The 26,567-nt window shown below is 37.7% G+C and overlaps 5 protein-coding genes across 6 annotated transcripts; 2 read left to right on the forward strand and 3 right to left on the reverse strand.

Moving 5' to 3' along the window:
* Window positions 1-904: 904 nt before the first annotated feature.
* On the forward strand, window positions 905-6,188 carry LOC141809580 (immunoglobulin lambda-1 light chain-like). Of its 2 annotated transcripts, none has more exons than XM_074696667.1 (4): window positions 905-944; window positions 2,555-2,880; window positions 4,941-4,974; window positions 5,673-6,188. In XM_074696667.1, exons 1-4 carry the CDS (start codon window positions 905-907, stop codon window positions 5,996-5,998), a joined length of 726 nt encoding a protein of 241 aa, XP_074552768.1. In that variant the 3' UTR covers window positions 5,999-6,188. The 2 variants fall into 2 exon arrangements, with proteins under 2 accessions (XP_074552768.1, XP_074552767.1); XM_074696666.1 differs by lacking the exons at window positions 905-944; window positions 2,555-2,880 and adding exons at window positions 3,716-3,803; window positions 3,889-4,214.
* A 1,134-nt stretch (window positions 6,189-7,322) lies between these two features.
* LOC141809672 (immunoglobulin lambda-1 light chain-like) lies at window positions 7,323-12,979 on the reverse strand. The gene is made up of 4 exons (XM_074696804.1): window positions 12,882-12,979; window positions 12,464-12,789; window positions 8,357-8,390; window positions 7,323-7,648 (listed from the first exon to the last, which is right to left on the reverse strand). The coding sequence occupies exons 1-4, from the start codon at window positions 12,919-12,921 to the stop codon at window positions 7,323-7,325; spliced, it is 726 nt and encodes a 241-aa protein (XP_074552905.1). The 5' UTR covers window positions 12,922-12,979.
* A 597-nt stretch (window positions 12,980-13,576) lies between these two features.
* Window positions 13,577-15,545, reverse strand: LOC141809790 (immunoglobulin lambda-1 light chain-like). The gene is made up of 4 exons (XM_074696980.1): window positions 15,428-15,545; window positions 15,011-15,335; window positions 14,689-14,723; window positions 13,577-14,014 (listed from the first exon to the last, which is right to left on the reverse strand). Exons 1-4 carry the CDS (start codon window positions 15,465-15,467, stop codon window positions 13,674-13,676), a joined length of 741 nt encoding a protein of 246 aa, XP_074553081.1. The 5' UTR covers window positions 15,468-15,545; the 3' UTR covers window positions 13,577-13,673.
* Window positions 15,546-17,519: 1,974 nt separating this feature from the next.
* LOC141810137 (uncharacterized) lies at window positions 17,520-20,200 on the reverse strand. The gene is made up of 4 exons (XM_074697489.1): window positions 20,140-20,200; window positions 18,964-19,069; window positions 18,737-18,866; window positions 17,520-17,993 (listed from the first exon to the last, which is right to left on the reverse strand). The coding sequence occupies exons 2-4, from the start codon at window positions 19,058-19,060 to the stop codon at window positions 17,714-17,716; spliced, it is 507 nt and encodes a 168-aa protein (XP_074553590.1). The 5' UTR covers window positions 19,061-19,069; window positions 20,140-20,200; the 3' UTR covers window positions 17,520-17,713.
* A 4,599-nt stretch (window positions 20,201-24,799) lies between these two features.
* On the forward strand, window positions 24,800-26,042 carry tspan10 (tetraspanin 10). Its single transcript, XM_074696376.1, has 3 exons — window positions 24,800-24,886; window positions 25,023-25,618; window positions 25,727-26,042. Exons 1-3 carry the CDS (start codon window positions 24,800-24,802, stop codon window positions 26,040-26,042), a joined length of 999 nt encoding a protein of 332 aa, XP_074552477.1.
* The last annotated feature ends 525 nt before the right edge of the window (window positions 26,043-26,567 follow it).

A 26,567-nucleotide genomic window follows, 5' to 3' on the forward strand; every position in this document is an offset into this window, starting at 1 on the left:
AAATCAGATTATCGTTTGATCATTAACACAGTGGAGGAGGGAGACTCTGCAGTTTATTACTGTCAAACATGGGACTCTTCTGTCAATGAGTTCGCATCACAGTGATTTACACCGTGACAAAAACCTCCTTGCACTTACTTCTGCTTTCGAGTTTCTAACACCTGCACTGTCACCACTACGCCCATTATAAGACTCAATATTAACAGCCTTTTTTCCATTTGTATCAACAGACAAGATTTGTACTTAAGTTAAACTTACTTATCCCTGAGCATTAGATATAATTCCTCTTTATATGTTGTGAAAATATTCAAATTTTGTCATTTGCAAGTCACAGCTCAATGCAAGGAAAAATAAATCAGATGATAATTAAGCATAAAGATCATTCCATATATCTAAAAAAAAAAAAAAAACACTGATTTTGAGTTAGACATTTACATTTTTAAACAAATGAAAGCAAAAGTATAATAAAAAAAAAATACTACACCACTACTAGTAGAAGTAGTGTAGTACTGTAGTAGTAGTAATAATAATATTAAAAATAAAAATTATCACCATTATCATCATCATCATAAATACACATTGAGAAACTGTAAGTACATGTACAAAACATGCAGCAAATTCTATGAACTTGAACAGCAGCAATAACAAAAAAAGTTATTAAGCTAAAAGGGCCTGTTTTTAAAGACACCAAAGACAATGAGTCAATATTATGTTTAAACAACAATAATAACAATAATGAAGTTGACTAGCGAAACAAAAAAAGTGCTGAGTGTGTAAACTCCTCCTCCTCCTGTTGTCTTCTCCTCAGTGTGTTTATAAGCTTCAGTCTCTCTTCTCCTCACACTTCAACCCTGCTCCCCTCTCAGCTGGACAGTAAGGGACGTTTACAGCACACACTGACAACATGCTGGGGAGCCTCTGCACTCTCATCACTGCTCTAACATGTAAGACATTCTTCTCACTCCTTTTACATACTATCATTTCTTACACACACACACACACACCTATGACTCATGTCTTTTCCTCTGTGTGTGTTTCAGGTGTTGATGCAGTGGTTGTGCTGACCCAGACGCCTGCTGTCCTCACAGTTTCTTCAGGACAAGAGGCTGTTCTCAGATGTAATGTTCAAAGAGATGGAAATACTGTCAGCTGGTATAAACAGGTTCCTGGTAGAGTTCCTCAGTTTGTTCTGAGGTTCTACCGCACTGACAGATCACCCTACTTTGGATCAGGATTCTCTCCAGACAGATTTAACTCTAAATCAACATCAAACATAGATTATCAGTTCAACATCAAGAGAGCAAAGAGAGGAGACTCTGCTGTTTATTACTGTGGCAGATGGGATAGCTCTGCCTCTGAAGCTGTATCACAGTAATTCACACAATGACAAAAACCTTCTCACTGAACACTTCTGCTTTTTGAACTTGTGTTGCAGAGAGACAGCCGTCTAAACAGACCTTAAGTGTTTCCTGATATTTCAACACTTGTTACATTTTTTTTAAACTTCACATTTTCTTTTCTGATTTTTATTGGATGCACAGATCTTTCAGCTTAAAATATAGACACAATGTTGTGAGGTTCTACTGTAAAAAAAAAAAAAAGAGAGAGAATTTGACAAGCAGTCAGTGGAGATCTTTAAGATCCTGTTTCAGTTACTAATTTGTCTCACATGTTAATCACAAGAGTCTGTTTTGCTTATTACTGATTTCCTTTTATTGAAATGTTTAAAATATATGCATAAAGTAATCCTCTAAAACACAAAGAAATATATGTTATAAATGTAGATTCTCTTCCATTCGTGGACTAATCCAAAGATTTTGATTTATTTACAAAGATCGAGCAGCACCTGGTAAATGTGATGAGAAGAAACTTCTATTGAACAGACAAAACTGAAACAGAAGCAGACTATTGGTGAAAACTATCTGCTGGGACATGAGAGAAAAACAGAGTGCCAACATGCAAGTGTATAAAATAAAGTAATTATTTAAAGTGTGTCTACTTCTCAGCACTGGAATTAAATAGAACCACATCCGAAGGTGGTCCACATCAACACCAAACAGGAACATGGGATGAATGAGCCAAAAAATCTAGTTGGATTGACTGTTAGAAACACACTCTTTGAGTTAATGAGTGTATACAGTGAAGACAAAGTCAACTGAAGTCAGCATGCAAACACATCATTTATCTGACTATGCAAGACAAGAGTTTTATAATAATACCAAAATAAAAATAAAGGAGTCCGTGTCTGAGCCTATATCTAGCTTGTAAAGAGTGAAAAAAGTGCTTAGTGTTTTAACTCCTCCTCCTCCTGTTGTCTTCCCCTCAGTGTCTTTATAAGCTTCAGTCTCTCTTCTCCTCACACTCCAACCCTGCTCCCCTCTCAGCTGGACAGTAAGGGACGTTTACAGCACACACTGACAACATGCTGGGGAGCCTCTGCACTTTCATCACTGCTCTAACATGTAAGGAGGCTGACTTACTGCAGCTTTGAGCTCATGTTCGATTCATCAGTCTGTGTGTTTCTCTTGACTCCATGTCATCTTGTTGTTTCCAGGTGTGAGTGCTGTGGCGCTGGTGACTCAGAAGCCTCCTGTTGTGGCTGTGAGGAGAGGAGAGACCGCCACCATGGACTGTAACCTGGGGACAGTGACTGATGCTTCTGCTCGCTGGTATAAACAGACTCAAGGAGGAGTTCCTCAGCATGTTGTGAACATGTACCATGGCTGGAGCTCTCCAGAGTATGGCTCTGGTTTCTCTTCTCCAAAGTTCACATCAACTCATCAGTCACAATCAGATTATCGTCTGATCATTAAGACAGTGGAGGAGGGAGACTCTGCAGTTTATTACTGTAACACATGGGATGACTCTGCTAAGGAGCACGTATCACAGTGATTTACACCGCGACAAAAACCTCACACACTTACTTCTGCTTTTTGACCTAATGCTGTAGTGACAGAGATTTACGTCACCTGCAGTTTTTTTTATGTAAATACCAAATGTATTCACTCAGTTACTTGCAACTTTCTTTGTCATTTGTAAGATATTTAACTCAAAGAAGAAATAGACAGCATGCTAACACTGAACATTTTGAAACTTGAGTGTCTTAATATTTAGCTCAAAAGGTTCAGATCACATGTTGTTTGCAATAATGTCTCATGAAACACAGATAGCACTGATTAACTTGTGGTTATTTTTTTCTCCTTTATGAACACATCATCTCTTTGATAAATCTCTCAGGATTCAAATTTAAATCATTTGCAGCTTAAACACATACAAATCCCAATCAGCTTATTAGTTTCTTTAACTATCTGCTCAGACAAGTCGGGACATGGAATGGAGGGAGAAAGAAGAGGGTGATGGTTAAAGACAGTCCTAAGAGATTTACACAAATAAAAACAACACATGATGAAGACTTCTGGTTAATACAGAGAAAACATGTCAAGTAATGATTAACAATGTTTGTTTAGTTGGTGTGAGGTCATGGCAAAAAAAAATTACATCATAGAAAAATTGTACCTGAACAGAGGAGGGGCAGTAACATCGGGGAATACAGGGATGATGATGATTTCAAATTTTTAAGAAGAAACCATAAACAAAATGGAGCTGTTTCATGAATGAAAAGTGAAAAATATATTAACTCCTCCTCCTCCTGTTGTCGTCTCCTCAGTGTGTTTATAAGCTTCAGTCTCTCTTCTCCTCACACTCCAACCCTGCTCCCCTCTCAGCTGGACAGTAAGGGACGTTTACAGCATACACTGACAACATGCTGAGGAGCCTCTACACCCTCATCACTGCTCTAACATGTAAGACATTCTTCTCACTCCTTTACACACCATCATTTCTGACACACTCCTTTGACTCATGTCTTTTCCTCTGTGTGTGTTACAGGTGTTGATGCAGTGATCGTACTTACCCAGACGCCTGCTGTCCTCACAGTTTCTCCAGGACAAGAGGCTGTTCTCAAATGTAACATTCAGCGAGATGATGGAAATTCCGTAAGATGGTATAAACAGGTTCCTGGTGGAGTTCCTCAGTATGTTCTGAGGTTCTACCGCTCTAACAGTTCACCTAGCTTTGGATCAGGATTCTCCTCAGACAGATTTAACTCTAAATCCACATCAAAAATAGATTATCAGTTCATCATAAAGAGAGCAGAGACAGGAGACTCTGCTGTTTATCACTGTCAAACATGGGATGACTCTGCTTCTGCAGCTGTATCACAGCGATTTACACCATGACAAAAACCTCTTCAGTGACACTTCTGCTTTTTGACCTGATGATGCACATTTTTAGTGGTTTGTCAAAGAAAAAAATGTTGTCTATCACCCTTTGACATTGAAACATTTTTTAAAAAAAAAACCTCTATGTTTTTTTCATGTATTTCAATAAATCCTCAGAACTTTCCTGTTGGACAATAAAAAGCAAAGTAGATAGCGCACATGCTTTCATAGAGAAAACACTGACAACAAAAACAGCCAATATTCTTATCACATCAAGGTAGAGAAACTCAAGTTATTCTTTCACAGGTTTCATGAACCGCCATTCCAGAAATACTCACAGACGTTTATTTTGTTTTGTTTTGGTAAAACACCTGCAACTGAAAACTCCACATCCTCCTGTCAATAAGCTCCATTCCCTCTGTCATTAATAATGTGTCTGATGAAGAGACTCACTACAGTTCCTATGAAGTCTGACCACATTAATCCAGGATCATCAGAATCACTTGAAGAAAACATGAAAAAACACTGAATAAACTCCTGTTTCAGGATCAAATTGATCAATAAAAGTCCCTCAGTGTGTTTCTAATGTGATCAGAGTGATGACAGAATGAGATGTTGACAGTGAAAGTTGCTCTCAACAGGATGTTTCAGTTCCACTCCCCTCATTAGTGAGAGTCAGGAGGTTTTTGTACAGCCATGTATACAAACTGAATCACTGTGGTATTCGGACAAGGCACCAAGCTGATTGTGACTGGTAAGTTCCTTTATATTTATCACTGAAACAAGTGGATTTATGTTATTCTTTGTCAAATGCTGCAGAAATGTTAATTTTCTTGATATCATCAGCTTTATTTTACTTTAAGATGATCAAAATGTTGTTTTACAACCAATTTAATGTCTTGCATTGTCTTTAAATGTATAAAAACCTGATCAAATGATAAGTTGCGGAGTGACTTTGTTTCTGCTCAAACTTTAAAATGGTTTGAGGGTTGAGGATTTTTTTTAATTAGGCTGTGAAAGATTGAGATTATGAGGTAACATATTTCTTGGGTTATTGTTAGATTTTATTGTTTCAAAAAAAGATGTGAAAACATGTGTAAAAATATTAATTGATGTTAGATAAAAAGTAAAATTTAAAACCCAGTGCAATATGATTTAAGCTGTGATTGTGAGTTCAGAAAATCAGGACCATGAGAAGGTTTTTTTTTTTGTTTGTTTTTTTGATTAAAAGGGTTTTCTGATGATGAGGTAAAGATGTCCAGCATTTTAAATTCATTTAAAAAAATAGATTAAACTCCCTGGTTAACTGAATCATGTCAAGTGTTTGTATTATGTTTGTGGTCTGTCCTGTCTCATTGTGAACTCAGCTTCTTCATCTCTCTGTTACTGTAGCTCATGTATCACTGACTTCATCTCTACATATGTGTTGATTTTTCTCTGTGTGTGTTTCAGGCTCCAGCCTCCCTCCTCCTGTCCTCACAGTCTTCCCTCCGTCCAGGGCTGAGCTCCAGTCCAACAAAGCCTCTCTGGTCTGTCTGTCCAGTCAGTCTGTGCCTTTTGCAGATGTGAGCTGGTTGGCTGCTGGGAGTCCAGTGAGCAGTGGGATCTCTACCAGCACGGCTGTTCAGCAAGCAGACCAGACTTTCCATATCAGCAGCTATCTGTCCATCCAGACGTCTGACTGGGACATGGACAAGGTTTACACATGTAAAGTGTCTGTGGGCTCCCAGACTTCAGAGAAAACCATCAACAAGTCTGTCTGTTCCACTGAAGAATAGTAGAGGAGCACAGTGAGCATTTCTAATCTGCTTCTTTACTCTTTGTGCTCTTTGCTCATGACAAGGTTGACACGTTAGAAAAGATGTGTCTGCATGCTTGGAACAAATGTTGTGACACTTAGCTGGAGGTGTTGGATCAGCTTTGCTACTTCTGCTTCTTTGATCAACAATCATTCAATAAAAAACATAAAACCACATCAAAAAAGTCTTTGGATTTATTTTTATTTTGTCTCAATGTACTTTAAATACTGAATCTATTCCTGTTCAGTACTTACTGTGTCTCTAAAATCTAATGAAACATTATGGCAGCATTAAGGTTATAAAGTGATGACAGAGAAGTCAGACAAAGTGAGAATCAACTGAAACTGAGTTTTCATCCTTCATCAGTGAAGCGTCACCTCTCTGCTCCTCCCTCTCCTCCTTCTCAGGATGCACCTGCAGACCTTTGCTACTTATTCAAAGCTGCATGCAAACGAAGAGGTTAAAGGTCAGATCTCTGTATGACTTTTTTTCAGTATGTGGTGAGAAGATTCCATATTGTCATATGAAGTTATTTTAACTGTCAGTTATATTCAAGAGGAGAAAAAATCACATTCAGATAAAGCTCCTCCTCCTATCAGTCCCTCTCAGTCTCAGTGTTGCATTAACTTGCTCCTCCAGCACCTCCTCTCCTCATCCTCCAAAGCCTCTAATCTGTCAGCAATGAGCTCACTTTCCAAGTTCCAGGATCATTCTCAGCACACACTGACAACATGCTGGGGAGAAGCAAAACCTGTGTCATAGGTTTTAAAAATTTCTGGGTCAACAAATTCATCTATTTCATCTGATCAATCTATTAGATCAATCAATGTCTTTCTGAGCAGAGGTAGCTTCACTCTGATTTTATAGATAGCTGATCTTTGACCTTTTAATTTACATGCAGCTTTGAATGAGGGGCAAAGATCTGCAGGTGCATCCTGGGACGGAGGAGAGGGAGGAGCAGAGAGGTGATGCTTCACTGATGGAGAATGAAAACTCAGTTTCAGTTGATTCTCACTTTGTCTGACTTCTCTGTCATCACCTTATAACAATGATTCATTTGCAGTACAATCAGAAAAAGTAAGAATAATTCCAAAGACATGTTTAATGTGGTTTAATGTTTTTTTATTGAATGATTGTTGATCAAAGCAGCAGAAGTAGCAAAGCTGATCCAACACCTCCAGCTAAGTGTCACTACATTTGTTCCAAGCATGCAGACACATCTTTTTTAACATGTCAACCTTGTCATGAGCAAAGAGCACAAAGAGTAAAGAAGCAGATTAGAAATGCTCACTGTGCTCCTCTACTATTCTTCAGTGGAACAGACAGACTTGTTGATGGTTTTCTCTGAAGTCTGGGAGCCCACAGACACTTTACATGTGTAAACCTTGTCCATGTCCCAGTCAGAGGTCTGGATGGACAGATAGCTGCTGATATGGAAAGTCTGGTCTGCTTGCTGAACAGCCGTGCTGGTAGAGATCCCACTGCTCACTGGACTCCCAGCAGCCAACCAGCTTACATCTGCAAAAGGCACAGACTGACTGGACAGACAGACCAGAGAGGCTCTGTTGGACTGGAGCTCAGCCCTGGACGGAGGGAAGACTGTGAGGACAGGAGGAGGGAGGCTGGAGCCTGAAACACACACAGAGAAAAATCAACACATATGTAGAGATGAAGTCAGTGATACATGAGCTACAGTAACAGAGAGATGAAGAAGCTGAGTTCACAATGTGACAGGACAGACCACAAACATAATGCAGATATGAAACAGGATTTAATAAAAATTATCTTACAAGTTAAAACCTGTTGTTGCTCATTATTTTCTTTTCAATAATATCAAATGTTTTTAAAATGTTGGAAATCTCTACCAAATCATCAGAAAACCTTTTTAATCCTCATAAGAAAACCTCACCCAAGCCTGATTTTCTGTACTCACTATCACAACTTAAATTGTATTTTGTTGTATTTTTATTGTATTTTTTGTCTTACACAGTATATATATTTTTTGACAAATTGTTCTGAAATGCTAAAATCTATAAACAACCCAAGAAATATGTTACCTCAATATGACAAACCTTCACATTCTAAATAAAAAAAATTCCTTAACTCTCAAAGCATTTTAAAGTTTTGGCTGAAAATATTAACACTGTATCTTACTATTTAATGAGGTTTTCACACATTTCAAGACAAAGCAAGACGTTAAATACGGTTTAGAATAACATTTAAATTATCTAAAAATAAAATCAAGCTGATGATATCGAGAAAATTAATATTTCTGCAGTATTTGACAAAGAATAACATGAATCCACTTGTTTCAGTGATAAATTCAAAGGAACTTACCAGTCACAATCAGCTTGGTGCCTTGTCCGAATACCACCGTGATTCAGTTTGTATACATGGCTGTACAAAAACCTCCTGACTCTCACTAATGAGGGGAGTGGAACTGAAACATCCTGTTGAGAGCAACTTTCACTGTCAACATCTCATTCTGTCATTACTCTGATCACATTAGAAACACACTGAGGGACTTTTATTGATCTATTTGATTGTGGAACAGGAGTTTATTCAGTGTTCTTTCATGTTTTCTTCAAGTGATTCTGATGATCCTGGATTAATGTGGTCAGACTTCATAGAAACTGTAGTGAGTCTTTACATCAGACACATTATTAATGACAGAGAGAATGTAGGGTTTCAGTTTATCTTCATTTGGCTGTAAATTTAGGATTAGTCCATATGGAATTGTGATTAGCAGGTGATGATTACACTTGTCCATCATAGAACAACACAAATCAAGAAAAAAATCAGAGCCATCAGTACCATCCCTTTTATGTTTTGTTTTTGTTATCTTTTTTTTTAATGTGTTGAATTGAAGCTTGGGATGAGATCCTCAGCAACCTCTCTGACACATTAGTAATCACTAAAACCTGTGTAAGAATAATTTGATTTCTCTTGTTTGACCTAATTAGAATGTTGTCTGATTTATAACATTCTGCTTATTGATTTCTGCCTGTTACACTTGCATTTCCTATTTTTCAACCAAACCAGATCTGAAGATTTATTTGAAAGCAAGGGAAATGTGCAAAGTTTAAAGCATAGTTTGAATGTAAAAGGGTTGTAATGAAAACAATTATCTGTTTCAAACCACCATCACTGTGAATCAGCGGGTCAAAAAGCAGAAGGGTTTGTTGCAGAGGTTTTTGTCATGGTGTAAATCACTGTGATGCTCTCTTCTGAACAGAGTGATCCCATTTGCTACAGTAATAAACAGCAGAGTCTCCTGTCTCTGCTCTCTTTATGATGAGCTGAAAATCTATGTTTGATGTTGATTTAGAGTTAAATCTGTCTGAGGAGAATCCCGATCCAAAGCTTGGTGAACTCAAACTACGACGAATTCCCACAACATACTGAGGGGTGTTTCCAGGAACCTGTTTATACCAGCTGACAAAATTATCATAGTGTTTCTGAACATTACAGTTGAGAACAGCCTCTTGACCTGGAGAAACTGTGAGGACAGCAGGCGACTGGGTAAGAACAACCAGTGCATCAACACCTGTAAAACACAGAGAAAAAGGCATGAGTCAAATGTGTGTGAGAAATGATGGTGTGTGAAAGGAGTGAGAAGAATGTCTTACATGTTAGAGCAGTGATGAGAGTGCAGAGGCTCCCCAGCATGTTGTCAGTGTGTGCTGTAAACGTCCCTTACTGTCCAGCTGAGAGGGGAGCAGGGTTGGAGTGTGAGGAGAAGAGAGACTGAAGCTTATAAACACACTGAGGAGACCACAACAGGAGGAGGAGGAGGAGGAGTTAATACACTGTGTGCATTTTTTTTTTAAATTATTAATTCAAAATCATCTTGCACTCCACATATAACTTCTAAAATTAAAAAACAAGTATATTTCCTTTTGATATTAGGGAGTTTTGTCATGTTTTTGGTTTTTGTTTTTCCTTTAGGAATCTTTAAAGACAGTCCTGTTAGTTGTACAATCTGACACTTTCTCAACAACAGTCAAAGTCATTGAGTCCTTTTTATGTTTTGTTATTTTTTTCAATCCTGTTCATTTTATTTGACACATGTACACATTTTAAAGATGAACTCCTAATGTTTCTCAATATGTTACACATTTCACAATATAAGTTGTATGAAGCTGTCCTCATTGGTCTTGATTCTTTTTTCACACCAAACTCATAAACTGTTACAGCTTTTTTTGGAAATAAATCAAGTTCAGATCATTAAAGCACATACCATGAAATTATTGTTGATATTTGTAGCAGCTGGAGTCCCACAGTACTGAGTCATCAACTGAAAAGATTTAAAGGAAACAAGCAAGCCATTGACCACCATTCTAAAGGTTTGTGGTCCCCTCAAAAGTCAGGTTGCCCCCCGTAGCCCTTTAATAAATGCTGCAAAAGGATGTTGACCAATCAGATCAAAGTAATAAACACAAGACACCTGAGCAATAATGAATCAGGATTGCTCTGATTTGAATTACTGAAAGTATCATGTTGGCAGTAACTTAAGGGTTAAGTTTTAGAGCAAACACTGTATTAATGTTTTGTTACTCACACACAGTTCATTCATCTTTTTTTTGCTTCTTGATCCACTTTAAAATTATTTGTAAAATCTTTTTCTTGAAATGAGACATGCCTGACTTTCACATTAAATGGCTGCTGTCATCTATTGAGATCAGTTTTTTTTTTTTTTTTTTACAAATGATAATAATTAGTGTATGACCATGTTGGTTTTTTGTACTAAACTTCAAGGGCTGATTCTGTGGAGTTTCTGTTTTAGCAGCACACGTGTTTGTCTAACTTCTCGTTAGTGGATGAGCCTAGATAGGCTGGTAAAGAGAAAAAACTAAAATTAAGATATTTATTCCTCTGTGCAAAAGAGGATTAATTTTGTTTATATACTATAAATTTTTTTATAAATAAAAAAGTAAAACAGAACTTTTCTAGTCTCCATTATCAAAGGGTCTGTCTTATTTGTGAGTGTTTGTAGGTTTCATGTATTTTGGACGACATTCTGCACAAAAAAAGGAAAACAAATGGAAAACAGATCGAGCATGTAGGCTGAAATAAAAACAAGTTTATTGTCTCAAATGACTGTCATTGTGCTTCATAGGTTTAAAAAGAAGAAGTGTTCAGTGAGGAGGTTTTTGTCACAGTGTAAATCACTGTGATACGTACTCATCAACAGAAGTGTCCCATGTGCTACAGTAATAAACTGCTGAGTCTCCCTCCTCCACTGTCTTAATGATCAAACGATAATCTGATTTTGACTGATGTGATGATGTGAACTTTGGAGAGGAGAAACCAGAGCCATAGCTTGGAGAGCTCATGCTGTGATAGTTAAACAGAACAAACTGAGGAACTCCTCCTGGAATCTGTTTGTACCACATAACACGAAAATTAGTCACAGTCCCCAGGTTACAGTCCATGGTGACTGTCTCTCCTCTCCTCACAGCCACAACAGGAGGCTTCTGAGTCACCAGTGTCACAGCACTCACACCTGGAAACAACAAGATGACATGGAGTCAAGAGAAACACACAAACTGATGAATCCAACATGAGCTCAAAGCTGCAGTAAGTCAGCCTCCTTACATGTTAGAGCAGTGATGAGAGTGCAGAGGCTCCCCAGCATGTTGTCAGTGTGTGCTGTAAACGTCCCTTACTGTCCAGCTGAGAGGGGAGCAGGGTTGGAGTGTGAGGAGAAGAGAGACTGAAGCTTATAAACACACTGAGGAGAGGACAACAAGAGGGGGAGGAGGAGGAGTTTACACCTATCACTGTTTCTTCCTCCATGCCTGTTACTGTTTTCATTGTGTTTTTGAGTTATGATGTTTTATTGTTTCAGATAACCTTCATTACTTGGCTTTAACATCAAGGTGTAACTGCATAGACTCATGTAATATCTCCACATAATGATTTCTGATCAAGAAACAAAATGTTTTTTTCGTATACAATCCATTGAGTATTAAGTTTATCATAAATATAATTTATTGTTAATATTTCTTTATTATAAACTTGAAACATTCAAATAGACACTTGTCTTGACTTTGCCAATGAACTGTGAGAATAATCTATGGTAAATGTGAAAGAAAAAGATTTTATTTGACGGATAGTTATTTGATGAATTAATAAAGAGAGCAGCTTCCCTAACCAATTAATCCTCATGACACATAAAACAAAACTTATATGCTAATATTTATTATTTTTGTTTCATTTAATCAGAAAGTAAAACATCACTGTTGATAACAGAAAACTTGTTGCATTGGGATATCTTCTGATATATCATGAGGAACAAATATGAATTAAAAAGTTTAAATTGACATGTGTTTGTGTTTTGCTTCTAGTGTTCAGTGAGAGTTGTCACAGTCACATCAGCAGTTCAAAAAGCAGAAGTGTTCAGTGAGGAGGTTTTTGTCACGGTGCAAATCACTGTGATACGTGCTCCTTAGCAGAGTTATCCCATGTTTGACAGTGATAAACTGCTGAGTCTCCCTCCTCCACTGTGTTAATGATCAAACGATAACCTGATTGTGATCGATAAGTTGATGTGAACTTTGGAGAGGAGAAACCAGAGCCATAATATGGAGAGCTGTAGCTATGATACATCTTGAGAATATAATTAGGAACTGCTCCTGGAATCTGTTTGTACCAATAAGCAGCAATATTAGTAACTGTCCCCAGGTTACAGTCCATGGTGGCGGTCTCTCCTCTCCTCACAGCCACAACAGGAGGCTTCTGAGTCACCAGCGTCACAGCACTCACACCTGGAAACAACAAGATGACATGAAGTCAAGAGAAACACACAGACTGATGAATCCAACATGAGCTCAAAGCTGCAGTAAGTCAGCCTCCTTACATGTTAGAGCAGTGATGAGAGTGCAGAGGCTCCCCAGCATGTTGTCAGTGTGTGCTGAGAATGATCCTGGAACTTGGAAAGTGAGCTCACCGATGACAGATTAGAGGCTTTGGAGGATGAGGAGAGGAGGTGCAGGAGGAGCAATTTAATACAACAGAGAGACTGAGAGGGACTGACAGGAGGAGGAGCTTTATCTGAATGTGATTTTTCTCCTCTTGAATATAACTGACAGTTAAAATAACTTCATATGACAATATGGAATCCTCCCACCACATACTGAAAAAAAAAGTCATACAGAGAGCTGACCTTTGACATCTTCATTTGCATGCAGCTTTGAATAAGTAGCAAAGGTCTGCAGGTGCATTCTGGGAAGGAGGAGAGGGAGGAGCAGAGAGGTGATGCTTCACTGATGAAGGATGAAAACTCAGTTTCAGTTGATTCTCACTTTGTCTGACTTCTCTGTCATCACCTTATAACCTTAATGCTGCCATAATCTTTCATTAGATTTAAAGTTACAGTCACTACTGGGCAGAAATAGATTCTATATTTAAAGAACCTCTAGCAAAAGTAAAAATAAATCCAAAGACTTGTTTGATGTGGTTTTATGATTTTTATTGAATGATTGTTGATCAAAGCAGCAGAAATAGCAAAGCTGATCCAACACCTCCAGCTAAATGTCACAACATTTGTTCCAAGCATGCAGACACATCTTTTCTAACATGTCAACCTTGTTATGAGCAAAGAGGACAAAGAGTAAAGAAGCAGATTAGAAATGCTCACTGTGCTCCTCTACTATTCTTCAGTGGAACAGACAGACTTGTTGATGGTTTTCTCTGAAGTCTGGGAGCCCACAGACACTTTACATGTGTAAACCTTGTCCATGTCCCAGTCAGACGTCTGGATGGACAGATAGCTGCTGATATGGAAAGTCTGGTCTGCTTGCTGAACAGCCGTGCTGGTAGAGATCCCACTGCTCACTGGACTCCCAGCAGCCAACCAGCTCACATCTGCAAAAGGCACAGACTGACTGGACAGACAGACCAGAGAGGCTTTGTTGGACTGGAGCTCAGCCCTGGACGGAGGGAAGACTGTGAGGACAGGAGGAGGGAGGCTGGAAGTCAGTGATACATGAGCTACAGTAACAGAGAGATGAATAAGCTGAGTTCACAATGTGACAGGACAGACCACAAACATAATGCAGACACTAAACATGATTCAGTAAACCAGAATAGTTAAATCTTCAAAATCCACAATCACATGTATTTACTCAATGATTTTATCTTTTAAATCTTATCAGATGATTTCAAAATGCTGGAAATCTTCACCTCATCATTAGAAAACGCTTTAAATTCTTTTAAAAAAAACTTCACTCGTCCTGATTTTCTGAACTTACTATCACAACTGAAATCATATTTCATTGGGTTTTTAATCGTCTTTTTTTCTAACATCAATCAATATTTTTACACATGATTTCACATCTCTTTCTGAAACAATGAAATCTAAAAAAAATGCAAGAAATATGGTACCTCAGAATCTCAATCTTTATCAGTCTAATTAAAAAAAATCTTCAACCCTCAAACTATATTAAATTTTGAGCAGAAAAAAAATCACCCTGCAACTTAATATTTGATGAGATTTTCATACATTGAAAGACAATGCAAGACTTATAACTGGTTCTAAAACAATATTTTCATTGTCTAAAAATAAAAAATAAGCCGATGATATCAAGAAAATTAACATTTCTGCAGTATTTTATAAAGAATAACATAAATCCACTTGTTTTAGTGATAAATATAAAGGAACTTACCAGTCACAATCAGCTTGGTGCCTTGTCCGAATACCACAGTGATTCAGTTTGTATACATGGCTGTACAAAAACCTCCTGACTCTCACTAATGAGGGGAGTGGAACTGAAACATCCTGTTGAGAGCAACTTTCACTGTCAACATCTCATTCTGTCATCACTCTGATCACATTAGAAACACACTGAGGGACTTTTATTGATCTATTTGATCCTGGAACAGGAGTTTATTCAGTGTTCTTTCATGTTTTCTTCAAGTGATTCTGATGATCCTGGATTAATGTGGTCAGACTTCATAGGGACTGTAGTGAGTTTTTGCAACATGGGACACTCATCAACAGAAGTGTCCCATGTGCTACAGTGATAAACTGCTGAGTCTCCCTCCTCCACTGTGTTAATGATCAAACGATAATCTGATTTTGACTGATGTGATGATGTGAACTTTGGAGAGGAGAAACCAGAGCCATAGCTTGGAGAGCTCATGCTGTGATAGTTAAACAGAACAAACTGAGGAACTCCTCCTGGAATCTGTTTGTACCACATAACACGAAAATTAGTCACAGTCCCCAGGTTACAGTCCATGGTGACTGTCTCTCCTCTCCTCACAGCCACAACAGGAGGCTTCTGAGTCACCAGCGTCAAAGCACTCACACCTGGAAACAACAAGATAACGTGGAGTCAAGAGAAACACACAGACTGATGAATCCAACATGAGCTCAAAGCTGCAGTAAGTCAGCCTCCTTACATGTTAGAGCAGTGATGAGAGTGCAGAGGCTCCCCAGCATGTTGTCAGTGTGTGCTGAGAATGATCCTGGAACTTGGAAAGTGAGCTCACTGCTGACAGATTAGAGGCTTTGGAGGATGAGGAGAGAAGGTGCTGGAGGAGCAGTTTAATACAACACTGGGACTGAGAGGGACTGAAAGGAGGAGGAGCTTACAGTCAATATCAAGGCCTTTTAAAACAATTTCCCCCCTGACCAAGACTACTTTATCAGGGGTTTTTCTCTGCATAGCTTCAAATGGCTGGGAGTCACTCCCCGTACCATAAAATTTTAGATTATTTCTTCTGTGTTGTTGTAAAAAGTGTTATCTGAATCATATATAAGGCCATGTAGGGTGCAAAATAAGCTATAACACAATTAAAAACTTGTGAATTAGAGTGTTTCAGTGTTTCTAGTTGGGAACAGTTTTGCAGAGAACTGATACTGACGCTCTCAATTTACATGAAACCAAAGAAAGACTCAAGTCTTGCAGGTGTTTCCCGTAGATGACAGGGCAGTGTAGAAAAATGAGAACTCACTTTGGCTGAAAGCAGGTCTTGCAAATCTTCTGTGAGTTTTTGTGAAGAATATCCCAGTCCTCTTTCTGCAAACCAGTGCTGCCCTCCAGTGTTCTGTAATGTGTATTTTAATCTTTCCTCCATTGTGCTGGACAGTTTCTATAACCTGTGCATTAACTTTATCAGTTCTACACTATAAAAAATGGTTTTTGTGGGTAGTAAATATAAGCCATACAAATTGTCTAAATTATACTAAAAGCATTTAGGACAGCAAAGTGAAGTGTATTAAAATAGGTAAATTTGACCTTCTTTACCTATTTTTAAACAGCAAAAAAATCTATGTTTTGCTTCTTTCCTTTAGCTGTTTGTATGAAACATCTCTTACCCTCTTCTATTTCCCACACTGCAAAAACTGAAATCTTATCAAGTTGTTTTTGTCTTATTTTCAGTAAAAAATATCTTTCTAGATTTAATATGAGCCACATTCACCTGACCAGTCCAAAAAATGTCTTACTTCAAGTTATTTGAAGACAAAAATGAGGTCTGAACTGCTTTTAACAAGTAAAAAACATCTGCAATATCTGGAATAAGTGAAACGTTACTTGTATGAAGACATTTTTTCTAGTTTTAAGTATTTTTTCTCTTATCTTGTTGGCAGCTTATTTTAACTTGTTACAAGCAATTCAGACCTCATTTTGGTCTTTAAATAACTTGAAACAAGACATTTTCTCAGCTGATTGGTTGAACGTGGCTCATATTGAGTCTCATAAGACAATTTTCTTAAAATAAGACAAAAACACTTGATAAGATTTCAGTTTTTTTTTTTTTTTTGCAGTAAAGGAAAAGGCATGGCATTGTTTCAGATTGCTTTTGATCTCATTTCTCATCTGTTTTTAATAACGTCATTGACACAAGCTGTGATAGGCTGTTCCTTCAATCCTGGGTTTTAATTTAGGTGCAGTCCTGCCATTAGGTTCTTGTTTTTAAGAATTGTATGGCATTATATAGCTTTGTATTGTTTTGTTTTATAGAGATTTGTTTGCGTTGTTTTGGTGTGTTTTTGTTTATTTGTTGGTTTAGTTATTGATGTTTATAGAAGCATAACTTCTCACAGAGGCTTTCAAATGAAGTATTTTCTTATTTCCTGACATTTCATTTTCCCTTATATCACATTTTCTTATTTTGTATTTGGTTTTATTTTGTTATTGATCATCTTCATCTGCTACTAGTGTAAAGAGACACTATCTTGACTTTTTTGGGTTATTTTTGGGGCTTTTCATGTCAGATAGGAGAGGACAGTGGATAGAGTAGAAAACAGTGTAAGAGTGGGGAATAAGATGCAGGAAACAGGCCACAGGCTGGAATCGAACCCACTCCACGCACTCGAACATATTCTCTTCTATCAACTTGGAAAACCTCTTAAACAATAAGAACATACAGTGTGATAAATAGTATTGTCTCACAAATCTGCTCCAGCTTCTAAGCCATTAGGTTTGTTTATGTATTGCAACAATACAACTGTCGAAGACAATGCAGAACTACTGATAAATGCTGCCACCTTGTGGTTAAAATGAACTCTAAAATAAGAAAAAGATAAATTCATTATTGCCAGAGTTGAAAGTTGACATTTTCATGCACCATGCATGACTAGTATAAATAATGCTGAGCAAAAATTTCTATGAAATATACAAACATTTCTCCTGTTAGATACATCAGAACAGATACAAGACAAAACATTTCTGGACAAGTGGTCTAAGACGTCTGTGGCCCTCTCCTCCTCCCTCTGATCATTGCAGGTCCTCTGATAATTCCTCTCACAGGCGCCCTCATCTGCGCTCGCAGTGGAGACCTGAGTCCAATGCTGGGGGGAAGCCTCTGCACGGGCCGCTGAGGCAGAGGGAATTTGCCACTCTTCATATCGTCCACAAAAGACTCCACGCTGTCAAACTTTGAGGAGAGCATGGCCAGCTCATCTTTTAGAGCGTTAAACTGCTTGTAAAGGTCTCCAAGAGCATTTGACAGGGGCTGGATCCTAAACATGAGGAGAAACATTCAGGAAAGCACAATTGAGTAAATTATTCTAAATGTTTGGATGACCTGTCAAAGCACTTTGGCACTGCGACGTTCCATTAGCTCACAAGGAATCAGAACATTGTTTACTGGCAAAAACATGAGGAGAACCAAGTGAAATTGGCAAATAGAAAGTCACGCCATGCTGTTAAGGAGGAACAGCCGCATCGTCTGCAGGAAACATCAGGACAGCAGGCATAAAGAATGGAAGTCTCTTGAGAAAAGATGGACTTAAAAAATTTTTTTTGGCTGGAGTGTTAGAAAGGACACCTAAAGTGAGCCAGAAAAGATCACAGCGAAAGAGCTAAAAGAAAAATCAGAAGTTATAGTTCAAGGCCTCAATCAGTCTGCACAACACAAGGCTGCAACATTTCCTGTAATTCACTGGCCCTGTCTTCTCGGTGAGGTCATACACTAAGCAGATTCGGCCTTGTGTGGACCAGAGCAATCATGAATCACATTACAGGTCATTGGTCACGTGCAGAGAAAGAGCTGTTACATAATTCCTCATGATGTATCACCGTGAGGAACAATAAAAACGGACACTGACATCACCAACTGTTGCTGTTCACACTTTTCACCTCTCTCTTGCGTAACATGCTGACTGTCTTTAGTCTTGTGACTGTGTGTTTTTAATTTTCCACTCATTCTAGCTTTTCCATCTGCAAAAAATGTGGATTAAAATCAGAGACAGAGTTAGCACACCTGTTGTACTCAGGTAACACAGACGCATGGTCATTGATCAGCAAATCTTTCACTTGAGTTATAATCGCAAATTTCCAGTTGTCCAGGACTTGAGTCATGTTGGAACAAGTCTTGCCGTTGCTGCCGTCAGCTGAAATCAGACATTAGAATAAAACAGTGTTAACCCTCAAGTCTTTGTAACAAGACAAGAATTCAAAGGTTTTAGAAAACGTAACATCATTTCTGACCTTTAGGATCCCAACGTGGTGTTTCCTGTTTCCATTTCTGAGCTTCACATGTTAAAATCATGCAGAACAGGATCAGGAACATCTTCATCATCATCATGTTTTGTATCTAAAAATCACAGATGTATGAGTTAAGTGTTGCTAATAATTGGGTGCAAGTTAGTGTGATGTTAGGTGGATGTGCAGAGCAGAAATCACATTTCTGAGTTAACTTTCTAACTTGTCAGAAAATAATTTCAAATTTAAAGCTCACTGATCTAAAAGGTCCAGATTTAAATATTTTTTTTAAAAAATAATTTAATTTAAAAAACAAGGACAGCAATTAGAAGAAATAGCCACATTACATACTCCTCTTGTATCCAGAAACACCCTATATCATTTAGGCTTGCTTCAGCCTTTTTATCAAGGAAGATATTTTTCTTTTAAGTTTTGATATCTTAGTTTTTTATTGAGTCTTTGGCTTTTATTTAAGTTTTATAATATATATATATATATATATATATATATATATATATATATATATATATATATATATATATATATATATATATATATATACATGTATATAAAGGCTCACTGATCTAAAAGGTCCAGATTTAAATATTTAAAAAAAAAATCATTTAATTTAAAAAACAAGGACAGCAATTAGAAGAAATAGCCACATCACATAGACATCTTGTATCCAGAAACATCCTAAATCAATTAGACTTGCTTCAGCTATTTTTAGACTGCAATCAAGGAAGGTCTTTTTTTTAAACTTTTAATACCTTAGTTTTTTTTAACGGCTTTTCGGCTTTTATTTAAGTGTTATAATGTAATTTGTATATATATATATATATATATATATATATATATATATATATATATATATATATATATATATATATATATATATATATATATATATATATATATACACACTTTGTAATATTACATTTTTGTAGCACAGACACTTAGTGAGCAAAAAATTCTGTTTTATTTCTTCTGAAAACTCCTCATATGTTGTGACGGATACAGACATGAATCTGTAGATGAAGCTCAAAATGCTATTTTTTTTTTATAAGATAACACACATACACTTTATTCTTTAAGATAACACAAGAATTCTAATTTAAACTCTGCATTAGTATTATTCATAGTAGGCTTAAAACTTAAACTCTTATTGGCTTGTTACTGTACCTGTCTGTGAAGTTGTGCCAAAGCTCTCTCCTTATTGAAGCAGCAGAACACGCTCTGTGGTCCGATCCCTCTGCACTAAGAAAACATAACCCTGGCAGAACTTTTTTATAACTGCCTCCTTCTTTTCTCGCCCACCTGCTCCCACCCACTTCAGTGATGTAGGCCCATGTCACACTCTCTTCCTTTGCAGCATCTGTGCGCACTTGCTGCCTGCAGGGTCACGTAACGTGGCACGAAAGCAAGTCAAATGTCTTAAAATCACATGCACATGACTTCCACTTATTTTTCTTCTTCAATGTGTTTCCCAGACTGGTGTATCTTTTACAACAATAAATAACCCACAGAGCCTGTATAGGAAGTCCTGATAATCTCCTAACTAATGCCCTGGCCTATCCTCCACATGTATTTAGCTGCTGTGAGCGGTGTAGGTCTGCTGTACACCCCATGAGCTGAGATGTTTGATGTAGCCGTGTGGCTGAAGCGTTGCATTCTTACTGCCTACTGTAATACAATCTGCTCTGCATCTGGCCTACGACAGGCCCGTCCAGAAATGGTCCCTTTAACTGGCACAGATGATGAGCACTTGGAGAGACAAACAAGCTTGATGGAGCTGCAAAACTGGAGGATATTAAATCACATGTTAGTAAGTTTTCAGGATTAAACAATCTACTTTAACATCTGTATTAACAACAGCTGTTACATGGTGATGAGAAAAATATACAACCCTCAAGAGATTCCCGCACTCAGCTGTGGACATCCTTTACTCAAATAAGCTGCTGCTCTTTGATTCTCTCCATTATTCTGCTCAGCTTGATTTCAAACCACCTTTAACAAATTCAAATGATTTATAATTTAGGTAATATAGTATTTCAGTGCTGAAAGAGAAAATGGAAACACATTTTCTTGAGTTTCATTGCTTCACCAGATATCCTCAAACTACAATCTGGACAGTTTTTGGCAGGCAAATGAAGCTGGACGCTAAAATTTAAGAAGAATTTAAGTCACCAAAGCATAATTTCCTTCATTTCTGAATACTTGGCAGAGCTTGCACTTTTCCTAGTACAACAAAAAAAAGTAGAGAGAAAATAGTCTTTTATTACTAGACGGTCCAAGTCTGATCTATCCCAGATAAGATTCTCCTGTTCTTCTGACACTCCTGAAATATCACACAAGGTTTTCATCACTGCTGAATGATAATCTACCATCTGCACCAACTTCAAACCCACAGAGATAAGACACTGAAACGCATGCTGTTTGTATCATGAACATCATGCCATCTGTACCATCCATCCACAGCACTGACAGCAATACAGAAAGAGCTGGGTGGAATTCAAGAAATGGACAGTAAATCATCCTCAGATGAGGAAACTAAGATTTTTGAGATTTGTTCAAGAAATCCAGACTCTTCAATCAAAATCCAATCAACTGAGCTTTTCAGTCAATTAGTTTGTAAAATTATTCACACCTAGTTGCCTGAATAATATCCTTTTGATTTTGTGATTAATTGTTTTGATGTCAGGATTATTCTTTTCCACTACATTAGTGTAAATGTAAAGCAGCAGCAGGGCAATAAAAGAAGGCATGTGCCTCATGTGCAGAGGGAGAAATCTTATATAACACCTCAAGCAAGGGGAAATACTCCTGGATAAGTCAAGCATTGAGAAGTTGACCGGGGCTCAAATACTTAACAAACAGCAGGTGATGCTGCTATGGACACTTGTGCATTTAAATATGTTGGTTGTACAGAAATTTGATGTAATAAAGTTTTCTTTCACCCGTTCCTATATTTTGATATATATTTAAATTGGGACTTTTTAGTATTAGGGAATTGCCTCTGAAAGACTGGTGCAACCTGTTTCCCAAACATTGTGGTCTTGAGTACATATGACGACCTACCTGTGGTAATTCAGTGTTGGTAATGATTCCACTTGTCAACATATGCAGCTGCTTGTCATTAAATGCATGCGTTTTATTAAAGAGCATTAGATGAAGACTGGAATTTAGTGTGTAACATATGAGCTCTCTCAAAAGAATGGCATCATGTTTATGTGGCTGGCTCTGCTAAAATTGAAAGTGCTGGTTCAGTGCATACCATGTGGTATGTTTCAGAGGAACTCTGTATTTAATATTAAACATATTTATGTGAATAATGAATCTGCCATGGAGTAATTGCCATTGAAGCAGCAGTCAAAGCAGGTATGGGTATCATGTGCAATTATACAGATTATTATCTAACATTTTCAAATAAAGGAGCTTACTTCTATGTGGTTTTTGACTGTCTAAGGAGCAGCAATCAAAATGTGATATTTTGATTAGTAATGAGGCAATTTAGTATTGCAATACACAATTTTGCTTTTTTTTTTTTTTTTTTTGCAATTTTCTGCAATTCCATATATTTTTAAAAAATATTTCAAAGTTTTTTGAATATCTTTTTTCTTTAAAAAAAAGGAAAAAATATTTTTCTATTGATTTTGCACATTTCTTAAATTTCATTAAAAAAATATATAAAAAATGGTCAATTAAAAAAAAAGAAAAGAAATAACATGTACAATTTCATAAATACAAAAACCTTGTTTCGAAAAGTATTCACCAGCTTCTAACCATGTTTAGATTTTTAGACACTTTTAAAACTTTATTTTGAAGATACATCAGATTTTGTGTCTCCAAAACAACTTTAATCCAGGTGAGCTGAAGCAAAATGGCTCAGATGAAAGTGAAGGTAGAAAACCACAGCATTGAGTGAGCTCATTGTCATCCTGCATTTTATGCTTCAGTTGGTCAATCAACATTGAAGCTTTTCCACTTCCCATAATGCATAAGAATGGTGAATTATTGTTTTTCCTTATAAAACGTAGTGAACAAGGGATACACATACTCAAAGACAAATTCGTCAAGAAGATATTTTTCATTAAATTACATGTGAATTGTCTGAAAGGTAAATGGTATGTGCAAGAGCTGTTTGTTTCTGTTGATTAACTTGAGTATAAAAACAGATTCATGGCAGCACATTATGGACCTAAGCCTTATCTGGAGTCCACCACCAGTCAGTAAATACACTCTCCTCCAGCCTTGATGCAGCACAGCCAGAGGAAAGAATGACTGCAGCGCACATGCAGAGCCAGAGAGTGAGATAACCATGATCCTCTCCGTCTGTTTCTTTACTCACTTCTGTTCCCTCGCATGCTGCTTGTTATTGACTCCATAATTGCTTTATCAGAGCAATTTAAAGAGGGCAGTTAAACTGATGTATATCTGCTCTTATATTTAAGCACTGGTGCCAAACAGAAGGTGCTCCTTAAGGATTCTTGGGTTTCCATCTGAGTCACATGATTATAAGGATTTATAGGACACAGGAGCTGTCTCCGGTTGTATACTTTATTTTCATTTTAAGAGTTATCCAGGAAAATTCAGGTGAAAAACGACATAATCATCAGAGTCAGTTTAACCCTGTATAACAGCTGCTGACCCCTGATGTTCAGCTGAACAGTATCGTAAATATCTTGCCTCCAGAAGGCACTTTGGTGAAACATGTCTCAACAACTTCTGAATGGATCACCATGAATTTGGCTCATTATTGTTTCCTTAAGTTCTCCACTATCCAACCATAATTTCAGCTTGTGGCAATCTTGTAAAACTGACTGTGACTCTGGCTATGTCTGGTCGGCTCTTAGTTAGCATATAAGTGGGGCAATATGTAAACAGCATAAGCACATGGATGTCAACATGCAACACAGGTTAGTGGTGCTAGCTCTGCTAACATTAGCAACACTTGATCTGTGGACTTTCAGATCATCATGATCTGGATCATGATTAGCTACGTTGTTCTTAATTTTAACTGTTTTCTAAATGTGGCCTTTCCTTCAGATGGGTTGGGTGGTCAGAATTAAATGACAAGCAAACCAGTTGCCTGCAATTTCAAGTTCTTTCTAGCTTCTGTGGTACTTTATGTTTATGCTGATCAGCTAAATTATGCATGCTAAACCATCAATTTAGCAACATTGCCAGACAACTATCACATTAGCAATGTGAGGAACAGCATGTTAGCATGTTCACATTAGCAATTTACCTCATAATATTACTTTACCTAGGCACAGATTGATAGAATCATTAGCTTAGCTATTCTTTTTTATATTTAATTTTTTGGCTAGCCCCTCTGCTGATCATCTTTTGATCTAACATGTAATTTTAGACCTAATTTGGGGGCCTAGACCTCTAGGTTAAGAAAGTGTGCACATAAATGTAAATAATTCATTTGTTCTTCTCTCTTTCATTATTTGATTCAGTCATCTTCAGGTAAACATCTGTATTTCAAATTCATATTTCTTTATAATGTTAAACAGTTGTTGCATTCACTCTTACATTTTAAGTGGTTTGTTTGAGTAACTTCAATAGTTTCTTGTTCCAGACAGCTCCACTCTGTTGTATCCGAGCCTCTCTTACATGCTCTGATAGCCGTAATCTCCTCACTGTGACTCTCACATGATGAAGAAATCCCACGGCTCCCAGCAGCCAGAGGCTAAACACTGCATAGTATCTCCACCTCAGCTCACATGCTCCTCTGTTCCCACTCCAGTGAATGCTCCCCCTATGTTACGCTTTAATTTGCACCATTCTGACCGGTTAAGAGCAAAGGGAGAATCCTCTCCCAGAAGTTGACAACATGAAAAAATATTTGTGGATGAAAAAGATTTCTTTGCCATGGAAAAAGAAGGATACAGTGAATGAGTCCAGTCCTCTACTACCAAAGGTAAGGAGCATCTCTAACTTTTTGGTTTCCATCTTGTTCTTGTCTGGATATTAAATGTCCTCATGTAAACTGATGTTTGAAGTTGCATCACTTCTTACAATCTATGATATTTGGTTGTGATTCTGTGTGTCCAAAGGCAGGCTCTGACATAGAGGATTCTGGGGACCTTAGCAACCTTGCTGTTGAATGCCAGGAAGCAGGGCCAAACTCTGGACAGGACCTCAACAAACCTGTGTTTGCAACTGTCCGACCCCGCTACGGTTACACCTTCATTGACTATTTCTTAAAATATGCCCTGTTCCTATGTAATCTGTTGTTCACCGTCTTGGGCCTGATGGTTCTTGGTGTGGGGATGTGGGGCCTCGTCAGCAAAGAGTCGTTCGCCCAAGAGAAGATTGGAAGTATCGGCAGCGATCCCATGCTACTCATTGTGGCTATGGGCCTTCTGCTGACTCTGCTCTGCCTGTCAGGCTGTGTGGGCGCCATAAGAGAGAACTGCACCTTACTGAGGGTATTCTCTGCTGCAGTGCTGGTGCTTATCACGGCCCAGGTGCTGGCTACCATTGTTGCCTACAGTCTGCAAGATCAGATTGGAAACTACCTGCAGTCTGGGATGATAACCGCAATGGTGCGCTACCAAGATGATCTGGATCTGAGGTTCATTATGGATGAGATCCAGTCAAACCTGCAATGCTGTGGGGCAGATGACTATCGTGACTGGGAAATCAACTTGTAAGTAGAGACTTACTCAAATTTACTGTAGAACATAGACAGAATACTTGAAAAAAAAGAAAATCTGCTGCTCAGACTGCCATAAGATTTTCCTTTCCCTCTCTACAGATATTACAACTGTTCAGCTCCAGGAATCCTGGCCTGTGGTGTCCCTGCAACATGCTGTGTGGACCCTCTGGAAAATGGCACTGTGTGGAACTCTCAGTGTGGCGTAGGAGCCCAGCTGCTTGATGAGTTCACTGCTCAGAGTGTGATCTTCCTTGGTGGCTGTCTTGGGGGAATCTCACGCTGGATTGAGCTACACATGGGCCTGATAGGGACTGTTGCTATCGCCGTACTGGGGATCCAAATTATGACTCTGTTTATCACCACCCGCTTGTTAGACAGCATCTACTGGCATAAACTTTACAGCAACATGGGTTGATAGCTACTAAAATCTAGTGAATGCTTGGTTATGTTGGATTGCCACCTTGTCCGTTATATGTGAAAAATGTGCTTTGCGAAAACAATCCTCTTTCAACTTGATTGAAAAAACTGTACCTTTTGGTCAGTTTATGTAAAAATGAATATGCTTAAATAAATATTTACAACAGAAATACTCATTTACAGGAACCATATTTCAAAATAAATATTAAGCTTACAAAAAAATACATGTTTTCCCTTGGAAATGCAAGGTTAACATTTAAAAAGTTTCATTTAAACTGTCTTGTGTCTAACTTTTAGTTGACTCGAGGGTATTTTTGTCCCATTAAAAAGCCTCCAAGAAAAAAAAATTAATACATTTCCACAATTACAAAAAACAAACAAACTTACCTATCAGGCAGTTTTATATTTTGAGAAATGGGCCTTCACGATGTATAACATTATAAGCCTCATTTAACAAATTTCTGACCTTGACAAACAGAGCAGGTCTAGCTGTTTGCCTCTCTTCCTAACTCTATGCTAAATT

Source organism: Halichoeres trimaculatus, unplaced genomic scaffold (genome assembly GCF_033239565.1).
Source record: "Halichoeres trimaculatus isolate MK-OKI-2021-1 unplaced genomic scaffold, fHalTri1.1 fHalTri1_scaffold_20, whole genome shotgun sequence".
NCBI lineage: Eukaryota > Metazoa > Chordata > Actinopteri > Labriformes > Labridae > Halichoeres > Halichoeres trimaculatus.

What these genes read in the sequence shown, in the direction of transcription:
- tspan10 (XM_074696376.1), top strand. Translation starts at nt 24,800, where the DNA reads ATGAAAAAATATTTGTGGATGAAAAAGATTTCTTTGCCATGGAAAAAG. An exon ending in CCAGTCCTCTACTACCAAAG is followed by an intron (nt 24,887 to 25,022) that starts GTAAGGAGCATC and finishes GTGTGTCCAAAG; the next exon opens with GCAGGCTCTGACATAGAGGA. An exon ending in CGTGACTGGGAAATCAACTT is followed by an intron (nt 25,619 to 25,726) that starts GTAAGTAGAGAC and finishes CCCTCTCTACAG; the next exon opens with ATATTACAACTGTTCAGCTC.
- LOC141809672 (XM_074696804.1), bottom strand. Translation starts at nt 12,921, where the DNA reads ATGCTGGGGAGCCTCTGCACTCTCATCACTGCTCTAACAT. An exon ending in ATAACTCTGCTAAGGAGCAC is followed by an intron (nt 8,391 to 12,463) that starts GTATCACAGTGA and finishes TGAATCACGGTG; the next exon opens with GTATTCGGACAAGGCACCAA. An exon ending in CACCAAGCTGATTGTGACTG is followed by an intron (nt 7,649 to 8,356) that starts GTAAGTTCCTTT and finishes TGTGTGTTTCAG; the next exon opens with GCTCCAGCCTCCCTCCTCCT.
- LOC141809790 (XM_074696980.1), bottom strand. Translation starts at nt 15,467, where the DNA reads ATGCTGGGGAGCCTCTGCACTCTCATCACTGCTCTAACAT. An exon ending in TCTCATCACTGCTCTAACAT is followed by an intron (nt 15,336 to 15,427) that starts GTAAGGAGGCTG and finishes TGTTGTTTCCAG; the next exon opens with GTGTGAGTGCTTTGACGCTG. An exon ending in CACCAAGCTGATTGTGACTG is followed by an intron (nt 14,015 to 14,688) that starts GTAAGTTCCTTT and finishes CTGTTACTGTAG; the next exon opens with CTCATGTATCACTGACTTCC.
- LOC141810137 (XM_074697489.1), bottom strand. Translation starts at nt 19,060, where the DNA reads ATGATGATGATGAAGATGTTCCTGATCCTGTTCTGCATGATTTTAACA. An exon ending in ACCACGTTGGGATCCTAAAG is followed by an intron (nt 18,867 to 18,963) that starts GTCAGAAATGAT and finishes GTCTGATTTCAG; the next exon opens with CTGACGGCAGCAACGGCAAG. An exon ending in GTGTTACCTGAGTACAACAG is followed by an intron (nt 17,994 to 18,736) that starts GTGTGCTAACTC and finishes CCTCATGTTTAG; the next exon opens with GATCCAGCCCCTGTCAAATG.
- LOC141809580 (XM_074696667.1), top strand. Translation starts at nt 905, where the DNA reads ATGCTGGGGAGCCTCTGCACTCTCATCACTGCTCTAACAT. An exon ending in TCTCATCACTGCTCTAACAT is followed by an intron (nt 945 to 2,554) that starts GTAAGACATTCT and finishes TGTTGTTTCCAG; the next exon opens with GTGTGAGTGCTGTGGCGCTG. An exon ending in ATGACTCTGCTAAGGAGCAC is followed by an intron (nt 2,881 to 4,940) that starts GTATCACAGTGA and finishes TGAATCACTGTG; the next exon opens with GTATTCGGACAAGGCACCAA.